The 19732-nt window shown below is 36.6% G+C and overlaps 2 protein-coding genes across 3 annotated transcripts in view; one reads left to right on the plus strand and one right to left on the minus strand.

The window, feature by feature from the left end:
* The window catches only part of KLF9 (KLF transcription factor 9), a 91335-nt gene extending 76733 nt beyond the window's left edge, over positions 1 to 14602 (plus strand). Inside the window, exon 3 of one of the 2 annotated variants that reach the window (XR_014326339.1) lies at positions 12957 to 14602. The gene's annotated coding sequence lies outside the window, so the exon portion shown is untranslated. The remainder of the gene's footprint in view (positions 1 to 12956) is intronic. The other variant, XR_014326340.1, reaches the window with a different exon arrangement.
* SMC5 (structural maintenance of chromosomes 5) overlaps positions 1 to 19732 on the minus strand; it is a 113962-nt gene that overhangs the window by 4864 nt on the left and 89366 nt on the right. Inside the window, exons 18-23 of the mRNA XM_082843118.1 lie at positions 6683 to 6808; positions 3627 to 3722; positions 3031 to 3135; positions 2696 to 2815; positions 844 to 1023; positions 672 to 767 (exon numbers count right to left, since the gene is read on the minus strand). Of these exons, the coding sequence (XP_082699244.1) occupies positions 672 to 767; positions 844 to 1023; positions 2696 to 2815; positions 3031 to 3135; positions 3627 to 3722; positions 6683 to 6808 (723 nt within the window). The remainder of the gene's footprint in view (positions 1 to 671; positions 768 to 843; positions 1024 to 2695; positions 2816 to 3030; positions 3136 to 3626; positions 3723 to 6682; positions 6809 to 19732) is intronic.

Raw genomic sequence — 19732 nt, forward strand, 5'->3', positions numbered from 1 at the left:
ACATTATACTATTCAATAAAAAATTGAAGATAGGATTTCCAATGAAATTTTTCATTGAACACTTTAGTTAAAAAAAATCTGATTACATTAATAAGTACATCTTTGATTACTGAACATCAGTTTTATAATTGACCCACAAAAGAAAATTTCCCATTGTAATGGTCCTAGCTTATGGAAAATTCTCTGTGAAGATAATTCTTTTTCTTTCTCCAAAGTTAATATATGAACAGAAGATCATGGGGTACTTAGGACTGCCTCTGGGCCAAGTCAGTGGCAGTGGTGAATTAAAAAAGGGCAGAGCACAGCACCAAAACAGACCTTTCTGGAGAAATGAGAAGGACCAGCGTTCTAGGGTTTATATTCTCCTGTCATTTTTTAGTGCTAAAAGAGGAACTTCTTTAGAGGAAGAATAAGTGCCAAAAGCATGGAGGAAATCTCAGTTCTAGAACATAATACTATGCCTCCTATGTTTCTTCCTCTGATAACAAGGTTTCTGATTAAGTATGTCACTGGAACTTGTCCCCTTTAATAATATAAATATTACTATAATCTTTTTAGTTCTATTTTGGGAGTGTTCTTGCTCATATTTACATACTGGGCCAAAATCTGCTACATGTTTTAGCCACGAGGGACTTCTGAGTATGAGTATTTTTAGGTTACTTATTACCTACCTTTGGTGTAATAAAGAAATACTGAGATGTGTTTTCTTTACAAGCAGTATTTACAACCATTTCAAACACTCTCCGTTCATTGATTGGGTCCATTCCCTAAACAATGACAATAATGATTAGATTTAAATCTATTACAAGATACAGTGAAACCCAATAAAAGAATAAGCTATACCTGATTGATTTCATCAACTACTCTGAATGGACATCTATTAAGCTCCTGAAGTGCCATCAAGTATAACATGGTAGAAACGCTTCTTTCACCTCCACTTTGATGATGAGGAGTTAATTCATGTAGTTGAGTGCTACTGCGAAATTTGACTCTGATTCGAATTCCATATTTATCATAGTCTTCCTATAAAACATTTAAAAAGTTGATGAAAGGTGAGAGTTTTCTCTGGTAATTCCATACAATTTTTTGAAAATAGACTGAATCAATCAATTATAAGAGTAAAGAACTGAAAACCTCATGATATTAGTTTTATCTAAATAGATCCTTGGAGACCTCTAGAGCTTGCAGAGAGTAAGTGGTTCTAATATTTTACTGTTTCAGTTTATTTATAAAATATGGTTTTAAACCATTCTGCTTTATAGAATGGTTCTGAGGATTAAACAAGATAAGCCTAGAAGTGCTTGGCACAGTGTCTGGTACATAGAAAGTATATTATAAATTATATGTTATAACACATCCCTTCCTTCTAACAAGCCCACACTATGTAGATGACAATTCTCATGGCAGGTCTAATATCTTACTAAAACTTAAAGTGAAATGATGTTTGCTATCCTTATGTCTCACACTAAGCAGATAAAGGAGTCATGGGGCAAAGTTCCTAAGGGGAAATAAAGGTGCTACCTTGCTTTATAAGGGAAAAATTTCAACATTTACAAAATTAGAACCCTAAAATAAGCTTAATGTATCTACCATCAACTAGTCTCAACTATGATCAATACATGACCAATCTTGTTTCATCTATAACTCCACCCACTCCTCTTTCCCAATTATTTTGAAGCACATCCCAGTTCATCTCTTTACACATTTCTTTTTTAATATGTATATTTTTTTGATGTGGACCATTTCTGAAGTCTTTATTGAGTCTGTTACAATATTGCTTCTATTCTATGTTTTGGCTTTTTGGCTGAGAGGCATGTGGGATCTTAGCTCCCCGACCCAGGGACTGAACCCACACCCCCTATACTGTAAGGCAAAGTCTTAACCACTGGACCACCAGGGAAGTCCCTCTTTACACATTTCTTTTTTTTTCAAATTAATTAATTAATTAATTTATGGCTGTGTTGGGCCTTCGTCTCTGTGCGAGGGCCTTCTCTAGTTGTGGCAAGCTGGGGCCACTCTTCATCGTGGTGCACAGGCCTCTCACTATCGCGACCTCTCTTGTTGTGGTGCACAGGCTCCAGATGCGCAGGCTCAGCAGTTGTGGCACACAGGCTCAGCCGCTCCGCGGCATGTGGGATCCTCCCAGACCGGGGCTTGAACCCATGTCCCCTGCATCGGCAGGCAGACCCTCAACCACAGCGCCACCAGGGAAGCCCCTACACATTTCTTAATGGAAATCTTATTTTACCCACAACTGCAATGCATGAACGTAGCTCAAGAAATCAGTACCAAATTTCTAAATATTTTTATTCTTGTGAACTCAAATTTTTGATCAAAAGGAAACCACTGATACTATACTATGTTTCAGTTATGTTTACCAATTTGTTTATGACTCTTCAAACAAGTAGTAGATTCAAAAAGCAATGCATTTGCTTACCACACCTGAATAACCATTACTTAGACTGGATATGAAAAGACTTTGTAAGGTATTAGTCACTAATCTCCAATGTCACCAAAAAAAAAAAAAAAAAGTGAGCCTGATGGAATCCCATATATGGTCTTTTCCTTCCTTAGGACAATTTTTTTGTAAGCAAAATTTTCACAGATATAACTTTAGAGTAAATAAACAATTTACATGTACTTTTAGCATATAATTAAAATTACTTGCCAGGAAACATTTCAAATGCAATTTTACCTCATTTTCTGTATGGAGATCAATTTCACCAGCACACTGCATGGAACTAAAAAAATTGCTAAATTTTTCATTAATTTTTTCTACCAGCTCTTTTAAAGGATTCAGCCACCTTTCTTTTACCTGCAAGTAAAGGCAATATAAAAACACAATTTAAAAAGTGTCCTTGCATTGATACAAAACTTTATATAAAACAAATTTAATATCAATATCAATCTGGTCATGAGAACATACGCTTCTAAGAAAAAATGCAATGTATCATTTCATTTTGCATTATCCTACATTCCCATATGATTAATGGTAAGCACATGAGAAAAAGAAAACGGTTGAATAATTACCTGTGAAATGTTTTCCCTATATTTATCCAGTTCAACATTCTTTATCTTTAGTTCCTCAGTTAATTGCTCTATTTCTTCTTCTCTTTTTGTGTACTCCTCAACAACCTGGCAGAAAAAAAATCTTTAAGATTAATCTACCAAAGGATAAAATTATAGAAAATTTTGCATCAATTAAAACATTAACTGAAAATGCCACTTTTGTTGCATTGTTTGTATGCAGTTAATTTATGTTCTTGTAACATACTGAAAATGCCATTTTTTATCCTTGAAAAAATAGACATTGCAGTATTTCAGGTTAGCCCAAGTATTCTTTTTATAAAGAAAAGGCACAGAACACTGTGTTCCTTAGGAAGAATCTATTTAAAATTCTAATAGATTCAGAATCTGGCATTTAAAAGCACATTGTTCCTGCTGTCTAGCTTATTATTACCAAGAGCTCCAGTACAGAGTGGGAGGCAAGTACTGGAGGGAAGTGTGTGTGTGTGTGTGTGTGTGTGTGTGTGTGCGCGCGTGCGCGTGCACGCACGTGCGTTTCTGTTTGGGGGAGGGTGTGGTGACGGTGGTGGCTGCAGTGGGCATTAGGGAAAGAGGCATACTGTAGGATTCAGTCCTGTGAAGCAAGAAGCTCTTGATCTTTCTTCAGTTAATAAAGCATCAATTTCATCCAAGGTGTTTGGAAGATCTTGGAAAGCCTAAAGAAGAAAAAAATTGTCCATTATTATAGATAGTACAGTGAAAATAGTTCAAATAGTTAAAAGAAAAATATTCTGCTGAGTTAGTAAGTATCTACTATGTGTTGAACAGCATGCTAGCACACAATAAGGAATCAAAGGAATTATAAACACGGCTTTTTGCTTTCAAAAAGCTTATACTTTAAAAGAAAACAAAATGTATACACTTAATAACACGGGCTAACACCTTAAGGCAATGTATTGATGCTGAGTATTAAAATAAGCAGTACATATCATACAGGTTATGGAATTCAGAGAAAGGAAGTATCAGTTCATGCTACAGGAGCTACAAGAGAGTAAGAGAATTCAGGCCCAGATTCCATCTCTGGGCCTTAAAGCAAATGGCTAGGGAAAAGTAAGGCAGAGGGGAGACAGGAGCTTGGAAAAAAGAATGAGCACTGCATACCATGGGGGGTGAGGAGTTGTGTCCATTTGGAATGGTGGGTACTTGCTGAATTGGTAGAATGGGTCCAGAATATGTGGGGCATTGAAAGAGAGCAAGAAGTTAGAACTTTATACTGTACTTGTGAAGAACTACAAAAGCATCCTAAGAATCCAATTACTTTGACAGTAGAATTTCACCACAGTACTATCTTCTGAGACCATGCCACAGAGATAAATTAGAGGAGATACTTTATTGTGGGGCGAGGCAAAGCAGTACATTGCTTTTTCACCACAACCTGCGAAAGTTTATGTACTACAATGTACAAAATGAATATTGAAACCTTGAAAAAGATCCTAACACACTGCATTAATCTAATATCTTAACCTGTCTTTTTTTCCCTAACCTTTTGGAAAGCAGTTCAATTTCTATAGGCCTTCAGATATTTGTTAAGTATATTTTTCTGAATCTGACCTGTCCATTGAGATTTGAACTCACGTGCCAAACACTTGGTATCTTCATTTGATTCTTTAATAGACAAATTTAAGATGGTGAAACACAAATCTTCAACTTCCTCACCTTCCCCACCAATTTGAGCAAACTGATTTGTCCTTCAATCTTTTCCATCTCAGTAAATGAACAAATTAAGGGGTTCTCTCTCTTACCCTTCAACTCAAATCCATTACCAAGTCCTGCTGGTTCTGTCATTAAAAGATACCTCATGTCTGTGAACTGCTCTGTGTCTAATGCTTCCACCCTAATCCATGCCACGAAAATCTCTTGGCTGGTCCAAAGCAATAATCTTCTAAATGGTCTTTGTGCTTCCATTCTGGTATCCCTACTTTATTTTCCATACAGCAGTTGGAGTGCTCTTTTACAAACTGAAGTTGTCCTACCTCTATAACTCTTCTGTTTAAAATTCTCCAGTGGGTTCCATCTCAAAATAGAGCCAAAATTCCTTCTATGGTGTATAAGGCCCTACAGGATCTGGCTTCTGCCCCCCTTTCTGCTTGGATTATAAATTGTAGCCCCACTGAGATTCTTTCTATGCTGAAACAGGCCAAGTATACTTCTGCCTCAGGAGCTTTGTATGAGCTGTTTCCTCTGCCTGGAATGCTTTTCCCTCAAACCTTCACTTGACTGATTTCTTCTCTTCATTCAAGACTCGTCTAAAATAGTATCTTCTCAAAGGAGCCTTCCCTGACACTCTAGCCCCTTACCTTGTTTTATTCTTCTTCTTAGTACCTCTTACTATCCCCGACATAATCTGTTTGCTTTTTGATTTGTCTTCCCCACCCTCCAGACTAGAATATAAATTTCAAGAGAGAAGAAAGTATGTGTGTTTTGTTCAGTGCATGTGATATATAGAAGGTAATCAATACATTTTTAATGAACACATGAACTATGTTCTAATCTTGTTTCTTTCAAAAACAGTACCATGTATCAAGGATAGAATCATGCTACTTTCTGGAAGAAAAAGTTAGTACAGATATTGTACTAGTATTTACTTATTTTATAAACACAATGTATTCTGGAGAAGGTTTATTTTTAGAAACAATAGCCCCTCAATTTTCTTACAAATATCTACTAAATTCCTATTATGTATCCAAACAGATCCATTCTCCCTAGTTTCTGGGTCTGACAGCATAAAGCACAATCTTTCAGGATATGAAAATTATAATCCAAATAAGTTTTATTTCCAGTTCTATTTATATCTTTAGCAGACATTTCATTATCTAGTGAAATAGATAACATTTGAAATTAAAAAAGCCACACAAATACCAGATATTTAAAATTTTATTTCTAATTTTACTTTGACATTATTCTGAGAGAGTAAGTATGTAGGCAAGGTATTATTCCTACCTGTCAGATAAAGCTTTGGGTCACAGGGCTACCTAATTAGTGGTAGAACTTGGAAGAAAGGGCAGCATCTTCTCATTTTACTAACTGAATGATATGTCAGAATATAAAATACACATAATGTAAAGAAAGAAAGGCTCTTTTTTTCCTTTCCTTAGCAACAGATGTCAGCCATAAAGATTCAGCTCCCACTCAACCGTAAATAAACACCCTAATTTCCAGGAAAACATTTTCATTTTGCCTTCGTTTGTCTAAATATCACCTCTCTTTACTGTTCCTTATATATCAATTACTGGTACTATGTTTCCATGAAAAGCTATAACCCGTCTCCTGACCCTACCTATTAAAAGGGTGCTTGGGGAAAAAAGCTTTTTACTGGAAGAATGAATGTTATGGCATTAATAATTTTGCAAAATAATACCCATGTTTTAACAACTTTAGTATGAAGCACTAAGACTGACTGGTGTCCAAGTCTGAGTATAGTGAAGAAAATTCGTTGAGCAAAATTACTTTACATACATACTCAGTTTAAAAATGGTGGCGGGGGGGGTGGGGAGATCTCATATTTTATGGCACATCGTGTTTTTCATGGCCCAGTACAATGCCTAACACACTTTAAGCTTACAAATAGCTGTCTGAAATATGTTAGCTTGTAGCGTTATATACTTTTTATACTTACTGTCTGATATTCTTGAGGAATGGTCTGCTCTGCACCCAGGTTACATACTTGCCTGGCTCTCTTCATAAGTTCCCTGCATTTCTGCAATAATCTCTGTCTACTTTCATCCAACTCGATGAAATGTTGCTAATACAAGAAAAAGAAATATTTTGAAAATTTGTATGTTACTGTTAAGTCAGAGGGCTATTTTATTAAACCACCACATTATATCAAATATATGATTGAATTTTGAGTGTGATAAGCAAATCATCCGAAAACATATCTCAAACCATGACTGATTTTATTGTAAAGGTTAAATTTGAACTTAAACTTCACAATATATCGTGACATTAATAATATGGCATTTCTTGAATCTGTAAGAGCTCTGAAATTTAAATTTAACTGCCTTTTTCTGAAAGTTTAATTTAGCTATGTATAATTATACTCTAATAAAATTTGATATATACAGTATGTAGGCTTCATATCCAAATACTCAGCATTCAAATGTAAGCAGAACCTTTAAATAATGTTTGATAGTTTTCCAAGCACCTTTCAGGTAGCTATCATTTATTCATGGACCCATTCGTTCCTTCACCAAATAATTACTGAGAACCTATCAAATGTCAGTATTTTATTATGCACTGAGCATACAGAAAGGTGAATAAGAAGGAAGATACACAAAGTCATTAATTACCATACAAGAAACAGCTACTATTTACTGAAAGCTTATGTGCTAGGTGCTTCACAGCACTGTATAGTATTATTATCCCCATTTTGCACATTAAAAAAGAAAGAGGAATTACACAAAGAGAGTATGTGTGTGGTGTGGGCAAGGGATGGAGGAAGGTCAGAGTGGCCATAGAAGCTATGTCAAGTGAATGATCTTAAAGGACAAATAAGAAATTACTAAGAGGGAGCAGAAGAAGGTATTCCCAGGATAGGTGATTTAAAACGTACAGGCCATGGAAGCCTCCAGGGCCTGCTTATTTAGGAAACAAGAAATTCAACGTGGCTGGAGAAGAGGTAAGCATGTAAAAGATGAGAGTGGCAAGGTGGGCAAGAGCCAGGTGGCAAAAGTTTCATGTGTAACAAGAAGGGCATTGTGGAGGACATGGAAGCAACCTAAGAGTCCATCGTCGGATGAATGGATAAAGATGTGGCACATATATACAATGGAATATTACTCAGCCATAAAAAGAAACAAAATTGAGTTATTTGTAGTGAGGTGGATGGACCTAGAGTCTGTCATACAGAGTGAAGTAATAAGTCAGAAAGAGAAAAACAAATACCGTATGCTAACACATACATATAGAATCTAAAAAAAAAAAATGGTCATGAAGAACCTAGGGGCAGGACAGGAATAAAGACACAGATGTAGAGAATGGACTTGAGGACACAGGGAGGGGGAAGGGCAAGCTGGGATGACGTGAGAGAGTGGCATGGACATATATACACTACCAAATGTAAAATAGCTAGTGGGAAGCAGCCGCATAGCACAGGGAGATCAGCTCGGTGCTTTGTGCCCACCTAGAGGGGTGGGATAGGGAGGGTGGGAGGGAGGGAGACGCAAGAGGGAAGAGATATGGGGATATATGTATATGTATAGCTGATTCACTTTGTTATAAAGCGGAAACTAACACACCATTGTAAAGCAATTATACTCCAATGAAGATGTTAAAAAAGAGAAAAAAACAAAGGGCATCATGGGATGCCTTCTGTGTGCCAACCATGGTTATCACCCCCATCCTATACGGTAATTAATATAATCCTCATTACCATCTTAAAGAAATGTATTATCTCCTTTTTTATATGTGGTTCAGAGATAATTAAGTTGGAAATAGCAAATGATTAGGTTCCTGAAAAAGAAAACAGGTCTTAGCTTGCTCTTTCCATCAAACTTTGGTCTGCACAAAAAGTACCAGAGCAGGGGTGAGATAGAGGGAAGATTTGTTAAACAGTATTGATGTCCCAGCCACAAGCCAGATCTAACAATTAAGACCTCTGGGGCCAAGGCTTGGACATTTGCATTATTAATAATGTCCTGAGGTAATTTTTATGCACACAAGTTTGACAGCAAAGAAAGTAAACTAAGACAAAAGTTAGTAAAAGTATATATATACTGGACTGATCTGAAAATGCAAGCAAGCCTTTATACTGATCAGTTAGTATCAATATAAAGTTTCCTTGAATGGATTCCTTGGCTCCTACACAGCAAGAGAAATAAAAGAAAATTAAAGACTCCCAGTCACCCTTACTCTGCTCTCTAGAGCCTATTATACTCAGGCAAATGCAAAACATGGGACAGCTAGACAGAACTAAACACTCCTAAAGTCTTCTCTTCCTACTTCCTATTCCTCTGGATCTTGCTAAAGTGAAGTATTAGAACATTATGGGAAAGAAATATTCCCAAGCTGAATATCTGGGGCTCTGGGCTTAGGACAAAAGCTCATTCAATAGTTTCCTTCTGTTTGGTGGCATATGTCTGATAAAATCTTTATCAGAGGGCTTCCCTGGTGGTGCAGTGGTTAAGAATCCACCTGCCAATGCAGGGGACACGGGTTCGAACCCTGGTCCGGGAAGATCCCACATGCCGCAGAGCAACTAAGCCCATGCGCCACATCTACTAAGCCTGCGCTCTAAAGCCCGCGAGCCACAACTACTGAAGCCCTTGTGCCTAGAGCCCATGCTTCTCAACAAGAGGAGCCACCGCAGTGTGAAGCCCATGGACCACAACGAAGAGTAGCCCCTGCTCGCCGCAATGAGAGAAAAGCCTGCGCACAGCAATGAAGACCCAATGCAGCCAAAAAAAAAAAAAAAAGAGAGACAATGTTGTTTCTATACATACATGTTTGTGACACTATTCACAAAGCACCTGTTCTTCCCCCACCCCATAATTCTTACTGAGTTTTTCTGCGGGGGTGGGGTGCAGAAAGAGTCCAATTATATAAGATAACCCTGTAAATTCAGGCTAGTGAAAAGGGCTTATTTACATTTCTTCATAGAATCTAGCCTTTAACAGTTAAAAGGCCACAGAAACAGTTCATCTGTGTAAAACATAAGGGGAGAAAATGGCAAACTTACAAAATATCCCCCACCAACATCTCAGAAAAGATTACTCTGTAGGTACATACCCTGAAAGAAATGAATAAGTATTATCTTTTCTCTGAAAGTCTTTTGATAAAGTTCAATTGTTATGAAAGTTGTACAGAAATACCTTGACACTAAACAAGAAAAACCTTCTCTAAGAGGGCCCTCTAGTGGAAAAAATCAGATTGTTCACAGAATTTCTTACTGAATATATGTTGCACATAAACTTAACAAAGTAAATATTCTACTTAATTTATTAAAATAAGAGTGAAACAAAATGAAAGCCATTTTGGTGTGAAAGGAATTAAACTACGTTCTAGGTAGCAAAAACTTATGCTTAAAAACGTTGTAGATCAAAACATTTCTTCCTCAATTTTCCTTTCATATAAAGAAAAGAATCAAACTTCATTCCAATTTAATTGATTTCAAATTCAAATGTTAACCATAGGTTTTCGTTCATATTGGACTGCATATATATTTTAGAAATATGAAAAGTATTTAATCTTTTCTTTAAGCAGCTTAAAATTTTAACGTCGAATTTGAAGTTTAGAAATCAGTGGTCTTCACTGACGTTTTAATATACAAGCTTACAAATTCTATTTCAATCAATCTAATAGTAAACAGTGACAATAATACTATTTACTTGGGAAAGGATTTTTTCCCGCCAAATACATATATCTCATTTAAATTGGAAAAAAAAAGTCCTCTGAAGTTGTTTTTTGTGGGAGAGTAGTAAGCAGGCAGGCAGAGGAAAGAACATTAGATGAAAGCACAGAATTTCTAAATTTAGTATTAGGATAAATAAATTTAACAACTTCCAATTCTTGTAATATTAAACCTGATGTAAATCTATACTTCTTAAGGAAATATGGGCTTCATGCTAGGTACACACTAAGCATCATGATATATATTATTGAATTTACTATCACAAATAGCCCTGCAAGTTAGGTACCATAATACCTATGGCTGAAGACAGTAGGCTTGGAGTGGTTAGGAACGCTGCCCAAAGTAAAAAACCAAGTAACCTGTACATCCATCTGTCCCCTCCATATCTGGATTCAGTCAGCTTATTAACTTGTCATAAAAATATTCCAGAAGGTAATGACATACCTCTGGAGATGTTTTATGGGTCTGGAACCCTTTTTCCCCTATTTGCCTTCCAATAATTTGAGGACGTTTGAAACTCAGTGGTGGTTAGTTATCCCTATCCCTAAGTTCCTTCACGAATACAATCCCTACTGAATTTTTGTGTCAGTCTTCTTTTGTGAACTTGTTTTCATGATCAGGGTAAAAGACAAACCCTGAAGTGGCAGTAATGGTTCCTTAGTACAACCTGCAGTGTGTCCAAAGGAGGAGGGGAGGGAGGGAAGGAAGGAAGGAAATGATTTCTTTTTGTTTCAAATGCAGCAGGACAGCAGAAGAATAGGTAAGAGCAAATATGGGTAAGTGACAGCAAACATGAGAAGGAAAAAGAGCAAATGAAAGAGAAAATGAACTACCAAACACTTATTCTCTGTATCTTTTACTCATCATTCTTGACTGTTTAAAATGTGTGGTTGGTGACTATGATCAGTCAGTAACAAAACTTATCAAAACATAGTGTAAGAAATAAAAGAACCTTACAAAAGGGTTGGTAAGACAATTATGAATAAAAAGCATTTAATAACTTTCAGATCAACATATAAAAAAGGGAAACCATGCTGCAAAATATTGTTGAGGAAATACAAAATAAAGCCAGGGGTAGTATCAAGTAAGAATAGTATGGAAAAACCTGACAAGATGTGTGTGTGAGTATGGTAAGAGGCTGAGAACTGAGTGGGTATTATTTCCAGGTAACAAAATCTAGAGTGACACGCAGCTAATCAGATTATTTCTCTAGACAGTATAATGTGGCCATCTTTGTAAAAAATTAGTGACTCAAAGATTGAAAACAAAACCTCCTCACAAGTACTTTCCTACTCTCCAGAGTAGTTAGCTCAACTCAAAATATTACTATTTCTGCTACTACTAACAAAATGGATGAGTCACAGTTTGCACCTAATCTTAGTACATCTATGTGAACTAAGGCTGCTGAAGAGTATCTCTAACCATGTCAACAGGGGCTGAAGTCTGGGAGAGGGCTTACTCCAAAGTGAACATGATTTTGTGATACTTATGTAACATGACACCCATAATTTTCTTAAGTTCTCATTGACACTTAATTCAAAAACAAAACTTCAGGCAGCAGGATCAAATACTGTCTCGTGTGACCGGACGGAAAGCTCCATATATCTGCATAAGGGGTCAATTCCTTCATGAAATCTCTTCTATAACACCATACTCAACAACCAGGTTCACAGGCTCAATCAATGAAGAAACTTTGGCATGGGCTCTATCATTATTTACCAAGAGAACACACGATCTGCAGATGACTTCCCTTATGCTCCCACGAAGTAAACACTGATGAGCTCTCCGTTGGAAACTTGTTCCACATCCAGCACCCACCCCCACACCCCACACCCAACTTTCTTTGCCGGATCTCTTCTACATATTCAGAGTGACTACTGCTACACCCGCTGCCTTCCTGTCTTCCTCCACCCCTTTTCTTTGGGTGGGGTGGAACTTTCCCCTCTTCCAACCCTCCGGTTTTTGCTCAAACTGAACTACCCACAACCCTAGGATATGGAACCTGACCTTCAGCTCCTTTTGGCTAGGTGTGTTTGTGCTTGCATACTTTAAGATGCTTACCTGCTAGCAAAATTCTTGGTTTTTTCCCATTTCTTCTAGCCATAAGCTTTTTCAAGAAGCCAGAGAGTTTGAAGAAGCTGGCTTCAGAATAATGAAGCTCTTCTTCTACTCTGATTTAATCTTTCCATTCATCTATGCAATCCTATGGCTACCCAGCCTCTAAAGACTCTTTCCACTGAAAGATACTACTATAGTTCACTTTTACACAACACGTTTGTTTCTGGTAAGTGTAAAGTGAATCATGTACAGACCACTGCCAGAAAGGAGTATATTCTAGCAAAGCAGAAGAATAGATAGGAAAGGGTACAAGGGGACTCTGAATACATGAATAGTCTTAAAACCCTGCAACAAATATGGCGAAGTGTTACATCTGTTAGAAGAGACTGTGGACACATGGATGTTATATTACTCGTTTTACTCTTGTATATAAAATTTCATACTTGAAAAAAGACTTCATAAGTTTTTTCCTTAAGTTTTTCAGTTCTGAAGTGTAACTAATGGATAAATAACCTGCACATATATAAAGTGTACAACTTGATGAATTTGGACAAATATGTACATCAGTGAAACCATCACCACTAATAATGAACATGTCTATCGCCTTCAACAACTGTGTATCCGTCTGTAATCCATCCCACTGTACCCTTCGCAGGTAACCACTGATTTATTTCAGTCACTAAGCATTCTGCATTTTGTAGAATTTCATATTTTTTAGCTATTACAAAGGAAGTTGCTACACATTTGTGTACTAGTCTTCCGTGGACGTATACTTTTATTTCTCTTTGGTAAATACTGGGAGAGGAATGGCTGGCTCACACGGCAGGTATATGTTTAGCATTTAAGAATCTCTCAAGTGGTCTTCCAAAGTGGTTAGTCACTTTAAATCTCTACTAGAAATGTGTGCAAGTGCCAGATGCTCCACACCCTCACCAGCACTTTGGTTTGGTCAGTCTTAAAATTTTAAATCATTCTAGTAGGTCTGTGGTGATAGCTCATTATGGCTTTAATTCACATTTCCCTACTGACTAATAAGGTTGGGCACCTTTTCATGTGATCATTTGCTCTCTGTATACTTTAGTGAAGACTATGTTTAAATCTTTGGCCTGTTTGTTTGACTGAATTGTCTTGCTTATATTGATGATTGTTAAGAGTTCTTGTTATAGTATCTATCGGGGGTCAGCAAACTTTTTCTATACAGAGCCACTAAGTAAATATTTTAGGTTTTGAGGGCCACATACAGTCTGTTACATGTTCTTCTTTTTTTGGGTGGAGGCTTTTAAAAATGCAAAAACTATTCTTAGCTTGCAGGGACTTTTACGTAAACAGACCTTAGGCTAGATTTGGCCCATAGTAAGAGCCCTTCATCTAAATACAAGTCCTCTGTCAGATATATGTTTTGCAAATACATTTCCCCAGTGTGTAGCCTGCCTTAGCAGTGTCTACTGAAAAATTTTTAATTTTGAGGAAGTACAACTTCTGATTTCTTTCCCTTTATAATTCATGCTTTTAGTGTTCTATTTATTCTATTTTGTCAAAACTAAGGTCACTAAGATTTTCTCTTACGTTTTCTTCAAGAAGTTTTATAGCTTTAGTTCTTACATTTAAGTCTATGATCCATTTCTATATGGTATGAGGTAAGGGTTGTGGTTCATTTTTTGTATGTGACTATTCAACTGTCCCAGCACTATTTGTTAAACTATTCTTTCTACATTAAATTGCCTCAGTATCTTTGCCAAAAAACAACTGACTGTATATATGTGTATCTATTTCTGGATTCTCTGTTCCACTGATCCATATGTCTATTTTTACACCAATACAATGGTGTCTTCATTACTGTAGCTTTGTAATAAGTCTTAAAATTAGGTAGTTTCTGTCATATAATTTGTTCTTTCTCCAAGTTCTTCTAAGCCCACTGCATTCTAGAATAAGCTTGTCAACTTCCAAAAACTAAAACCCTTCCAAAAACCCTACTAGGAATTTTACCGAATCTACAGATTTGGAGGAGCACTGACATTCTAACAAATCTTGAATCACTGATCCATGAACACAATCAATTCCGTTCACTTTTATAGTTTTATAGTTTTTAGTGTATAGGTCATATATATCGGGCTGGCCAAAAAGTTCGTTCGGGTTTTTGTAGCATCTTACAAATAAACCCGAATGAACTTTTTGGCCAAAATGTATACATCCCTATGTACTTAATATTTTTGATGCTATTGTACACAGTATTTTTAAATTTGTTTCAAATTGTTCACTGCTAGCAGATGGAACCACAACTGATTTCTACATATTGAAACTTGTATCCTGCAACCTTGCTAAATTCAACTAGAAGCATTTCTGTACATTCCTTAATATTTTCCACAGAAATGATCATACTTGTCTGAAATGGGCAAGTTTCTTCTCCCTTTTCAATATGTAAGCCTTCTCTTTTTCTTGCCTTGTTGCACATTTCTAGTAGAGATTTAAAGATTTAAAGTGAATCAACCTTGTATTTCTGGGATAAACTCATTTAGTTAGGATATACTACTCTTATATACTGCTGAATTTGATTTGCTAACATTTTATTAAGAATTTCTTCATCTATGTTCATGAGAGATATTGGTCTGTAGTTTTCTTTTGTCTGGTTTTGATATCTAAGGCTGGCCTCATATAATGTGTCAAGTATTCCCTTCCTTTTCACCTTTTCTAGACTTTAGGTAGAATTGATATTATTTTAAATGCTTGGTAGAATTCAACAGTGAAGCCACTGGGCCTGTAGTTTTCTTTATGGGAAGACTTTTAACTACAAATATGATTTCTTCAGTAAATATAGGGCTATTCTAATTAGCTCCTTCTTCAGTGATCTTTGATAGCTTGTATCTTTTAAGAAATTTGTTCATTTCAATGAACAAATCCTTTTAATGTCTGTAGGATTTGTACTGTTATGCTCTCTCCTATTAAATCCCTATTCCCTACATGGTGGCCTAGAAACTCTCCAGGCAATAAGCTAATTAAGGCAATTGTAGAGCTCACCTGGTTCTGTTTTCCCTTCTCTTAGGGAATCACTGTCCTGTGCTGCCTGTTATTCAATGTCTGAAAATCTTTGTTTTATATACTTTGTCCCATCTTTTAGTGGTTTAAAATAAGAGGGTAAACTGAGCCCCTGTTTCATCATGGCCAAGAATGGAAACATTTACTTTTTATTATGGGAAATGTAGAAATATATGAAACAGGAGAGAGAACAGTATAATAAACCTTTATGTATCTACCATCCAGCTTCTTCAACAATTTTCAACTCATGACCATCACAGTTTCATCTACACTCGCTCCCCATGTGGCCCCCTCCCTGGATTATTTTGAAGCAATTCCAAACATTATTTTCTTTGTAAATATTACGGCAATGTATTTTTAAAAGATAAAAAAATCCATAACCACATTATCAAACTTAAAAAATACTGTCAGTAAACTCTAATATTATCAGATATTAAGTCAATATTCAAAATTCCATTTCTTAGAACTTCTTCTTTAAGTAGTTGCTTTGCTCAAATCAGGATCAAAATAATGTCCACACATAGTATTTGGTTAGTACGTTTTTTAAGTCCCTTTTAGCTTATACATTTCCTCTCCCCTTTTTATCTTAGCTACAGTACTGCACTGCCCAATAAAGTAAGGCACAAGTCATATGTGACTAGAGTTCTGAGAGACTAAATTTTTAATTTAAAATAATTTAAAATCAATACTCACTTTAGCCACCAGAAAATGTTTAGAATAATCTGAGTATATGAATTTACTTTTGCAACTCTTAAGTTTTATAAAATCTAATATTTGTGATGAAAATTTATCATCTAAATTCAGATGTATTTATTACAGTATTTTGAGGGCTTATTATAAAATTGTAAAATATCTCAATAATTTTCCAGTATTGATTACATGTTGAAATAACATTTTAATTTACTGAGTTAAATATACTATTAAATGGATAGATAATTTTACCTATTTCTTTTTACTTCTTAAAATTTGGTCACTAGAAACTTTATAATGACATACAGCTTGCACTATATTCCTATTGGACAGCACTAAAGTAAATGATTTGTCCCTATATAGTCCCTTACGTTCTAGATTTTGCTGACTGTATTCCTGTGGAGTCATTTAGCATATTTTTTGCTCTCCTGTATTTCCTGTGAACTGGTAGTTTTAGAGCAATGGTTCTGAATGGGGGCAATTCTGCTCCCCAGGGCAGTGTCTGGAAATATTTTTGGTTGTCACAGCTGAGGGAACGGTGTACTACTGGCATCTAGCAAATAGAGGCCAGGGATGCTGGTAAAGACAGCCCCCCACAAAAAGAATTATCCAGTTCAAAATATTCATAGTGCTGAGATTGAGAAACCTTGTTCTAGAGGCTTAATCGGGTTGAAATTTGATTTTTTTCACAACATTAGTTCATAGATGGCGTTGTGTTATGTCCTTCCATCAGGATACACATAAATAAATATCTGGCTATCTTTTTGTGATGTTAGCAGCTAATGTGATCCACTGATTCATTAGCAGCTACAAGGTGGTGATATTCTAACACTATAATTCCATTTGCATCTTTTCTTTTCTTTCTTTTTTTTCCTTCTGCATTTATTAACTGAAATACTTCTGTAAAGAAAAACTTCCCCATCTCATTTGTTTATCCTAAATAGTTCACATAAAAAAGACAGCATAAATGCTAGATTCTTTCTTTGCCATTTTTGAAAATCATGAGCTTGTTCCCTAATATCCTCCAAAGGTGACCATTAATATTTTAAGCATCAATTATGAAATCAATAGGTTTATCATATATTTTTGATTAATATTTTGAGCCTTTTTGACCCCAAAAGATCCCTTGTGCTCATTGTCCTTTCATTTTAAACCTTTTTGAATCCCTTTTTTTAGATGTGCCTCTCATATTATGCATAGTATTGGAATTTACTTCAAAAATTTTTTTAAAAAGATAAATTGTCTCCATTTATATTTAATGATATGATTGATGTTTGGCCTAAGTTCTGCCATTGTGTTGTCTTAATATGTATATAAATTAAATATCTAATCTTCAGTGATGTAATCTGTTTTATATTGTCCCCTTCTCCCTTTTTCATCTATTGTTGGCATTTAAGGAAAGCTATTTTTTTTTTTTTTTTTTTTTTTTTTTTGCGGTACGCGGGCCTCTCACTGCTGTGGCCTCTCCAGTTGTGGAGCACAGGCTCCGGGCGCGCGCAGGCTCAGCGGCCATGGCTCACGGGCCCAGCCGCTCCACGGCATGTGGGATCTTCCCGGGGCATCAACCCGCGTCCCCTGCATCGGCCGGCGGACTCTCAACCACTGCACCACCAGGGAAGCCCAGGAAAGCTATTTTTATTTGAAAGAAAGATTATTTATGTGCAAAATATCTTATACAATATCCTTAGGCCTTAATATCTTTTTTGAGATACTGGTTCCTACTATAAACAATATTGAAATTCTCCCTCATTTCCCTCTCCCAAAGCATCTAATCTGAAGTAGTATCCTTCTATTTCCTGATAGTACCTATAGGACAATCAGCAAATATATTCCATTTTACTTACACTGTCTCCTTTCTCCCATGTTTAGACTGTTGTGCCTTTAGCTACTGTGTCAGCCTTATAATCACATGATACATGCTTACTATCTCCTTAGTCTATCCTGTAGTTCTAGTTCTCCTCAGTAAGCAGCTTTGTTCTGCAAAGCAGTTTCGGTTAATTTGAGAGCTCAAAGGGCCTAAACCACCACCCCAGCACCACCTGACCTTTCTTGAGTCTATGGTCACCTCCCAGTTTCAGCTGCTCTCAAATTGGTCTGCTGAACTTTCCACACCAAATGGGGCCTCTTTTCTTTAGAGATGAGTACCTGTTGGTGACTTGATTTTTGGATTCTTGGAGCCTTCCCTCTGCTTCTTACCACATACTTTCTGATACCACACCAGTCTTGATGCTGCTGCTGATTTGATCTTACCCACCTATAGTTTGGAGTTCACAGGTGTTGTAAAATATAGAATTTGACTGATGTTTGTCTCTGGTTCTTGGGAGGAAGACTCTAAAACCCTAGGAATTGTCTGAGTGATAGGAGTGTCTGTCTTTGTTATTCATGGGCCCCTACTAGGATCACACCTGACTTTACTATGCTAAGGAGTGACTCAGGATGGGCGAAGGCAACGCCAGAAAGACAAATCATGTGACTAGAGGGGAGGGCTGGGGCTTTGAGTCTTATTATTGTCCTCCCAATCTCTTGAATTCCAGGGAGGAGGGCTGGAGATTTGAGTTCAACCACATGGCCAATGATCCAATCAATCATGCCTAGGTAATGCAACCCCAATAAATGTCCTGAACACTGAAGCTCCATAGAGCTTCTTGGTTAGTGAACACACTGATGGTAAGAGGGTGACACATCCTGATTTCACCAGAAAAGTGTACAGAAACTGTGTTCAGGACCCTCCCAGACCTCACCCTACATGTCTCTTCATTTGACTAGTAGGGATTTGTATCGTTTATAATAAAACTGTAATTGTTAAATATAGCCTTTTCTTCAGTTCTGTGAGTCACTCTAGTTAATTACAGAACCTGGGGGGAGTCATAAGAGCTCTTGAACTTGTAGCCAGTTAGTCAGAAGTGCAGGTGGCCTGGGGACCTCTGAACTTGCAGCTAGCATTTGAAGTAAGGGTAGTTTTATTGGGGACTAAGCCCTTAACTAGCCTGATGTTAACCCTGGGTGGTTAAGTGTGAGAATATACTGCAGTACACCTATAGGGATACCTTAAAGCTTGGTTTGTTGTATATGTTGTCCATGGGTTGTTTGTTAACTGTTAGTTATCCTAGTTGTTCTTCTGTTTTTGGGAAAGGATTTGAAAGACTCAAAAACTATCCCACTGTTATACTAACTCATTTTGTTGCTAGTTCCTCTTTGGAATTTAAGTTAACTTAGTACATCACCCCCGACCCCCCACTATTTCGATATTTATCATCGTTTCACAGGTATTAACAGAAGGTTAAATCACCAAGATTACACACTAAGGCCACTCTCAGTGTTGATTAGAACTCATCTGCAGTTTACTTTATGGGATACAAACTGCAATAAAAGCTACTAGTTGCTGCTTGGTAACAGTAACAACTATAATTTATATTGGTTAAGAAAGCAGACATGAGACTTTGGTCTTCAAGTGACTAAATCAGGGACTCTAATTCTCTTTTTTGATTATTACCACACCTCCCCCAATCAAATAACATAAAATGCAGAATACATACA

This window comes from Leucopleurus acutus (assembly GCF_964270905.1).
Source record: "Leucopleurus acutus genome assembly, chromosome: 7".
NCBI lineage: Eukaryota > Metazoa > Chordata > Mammalia > Artiodactyla > Delphinidae > Leucopleurus > Leucopleurus acutus.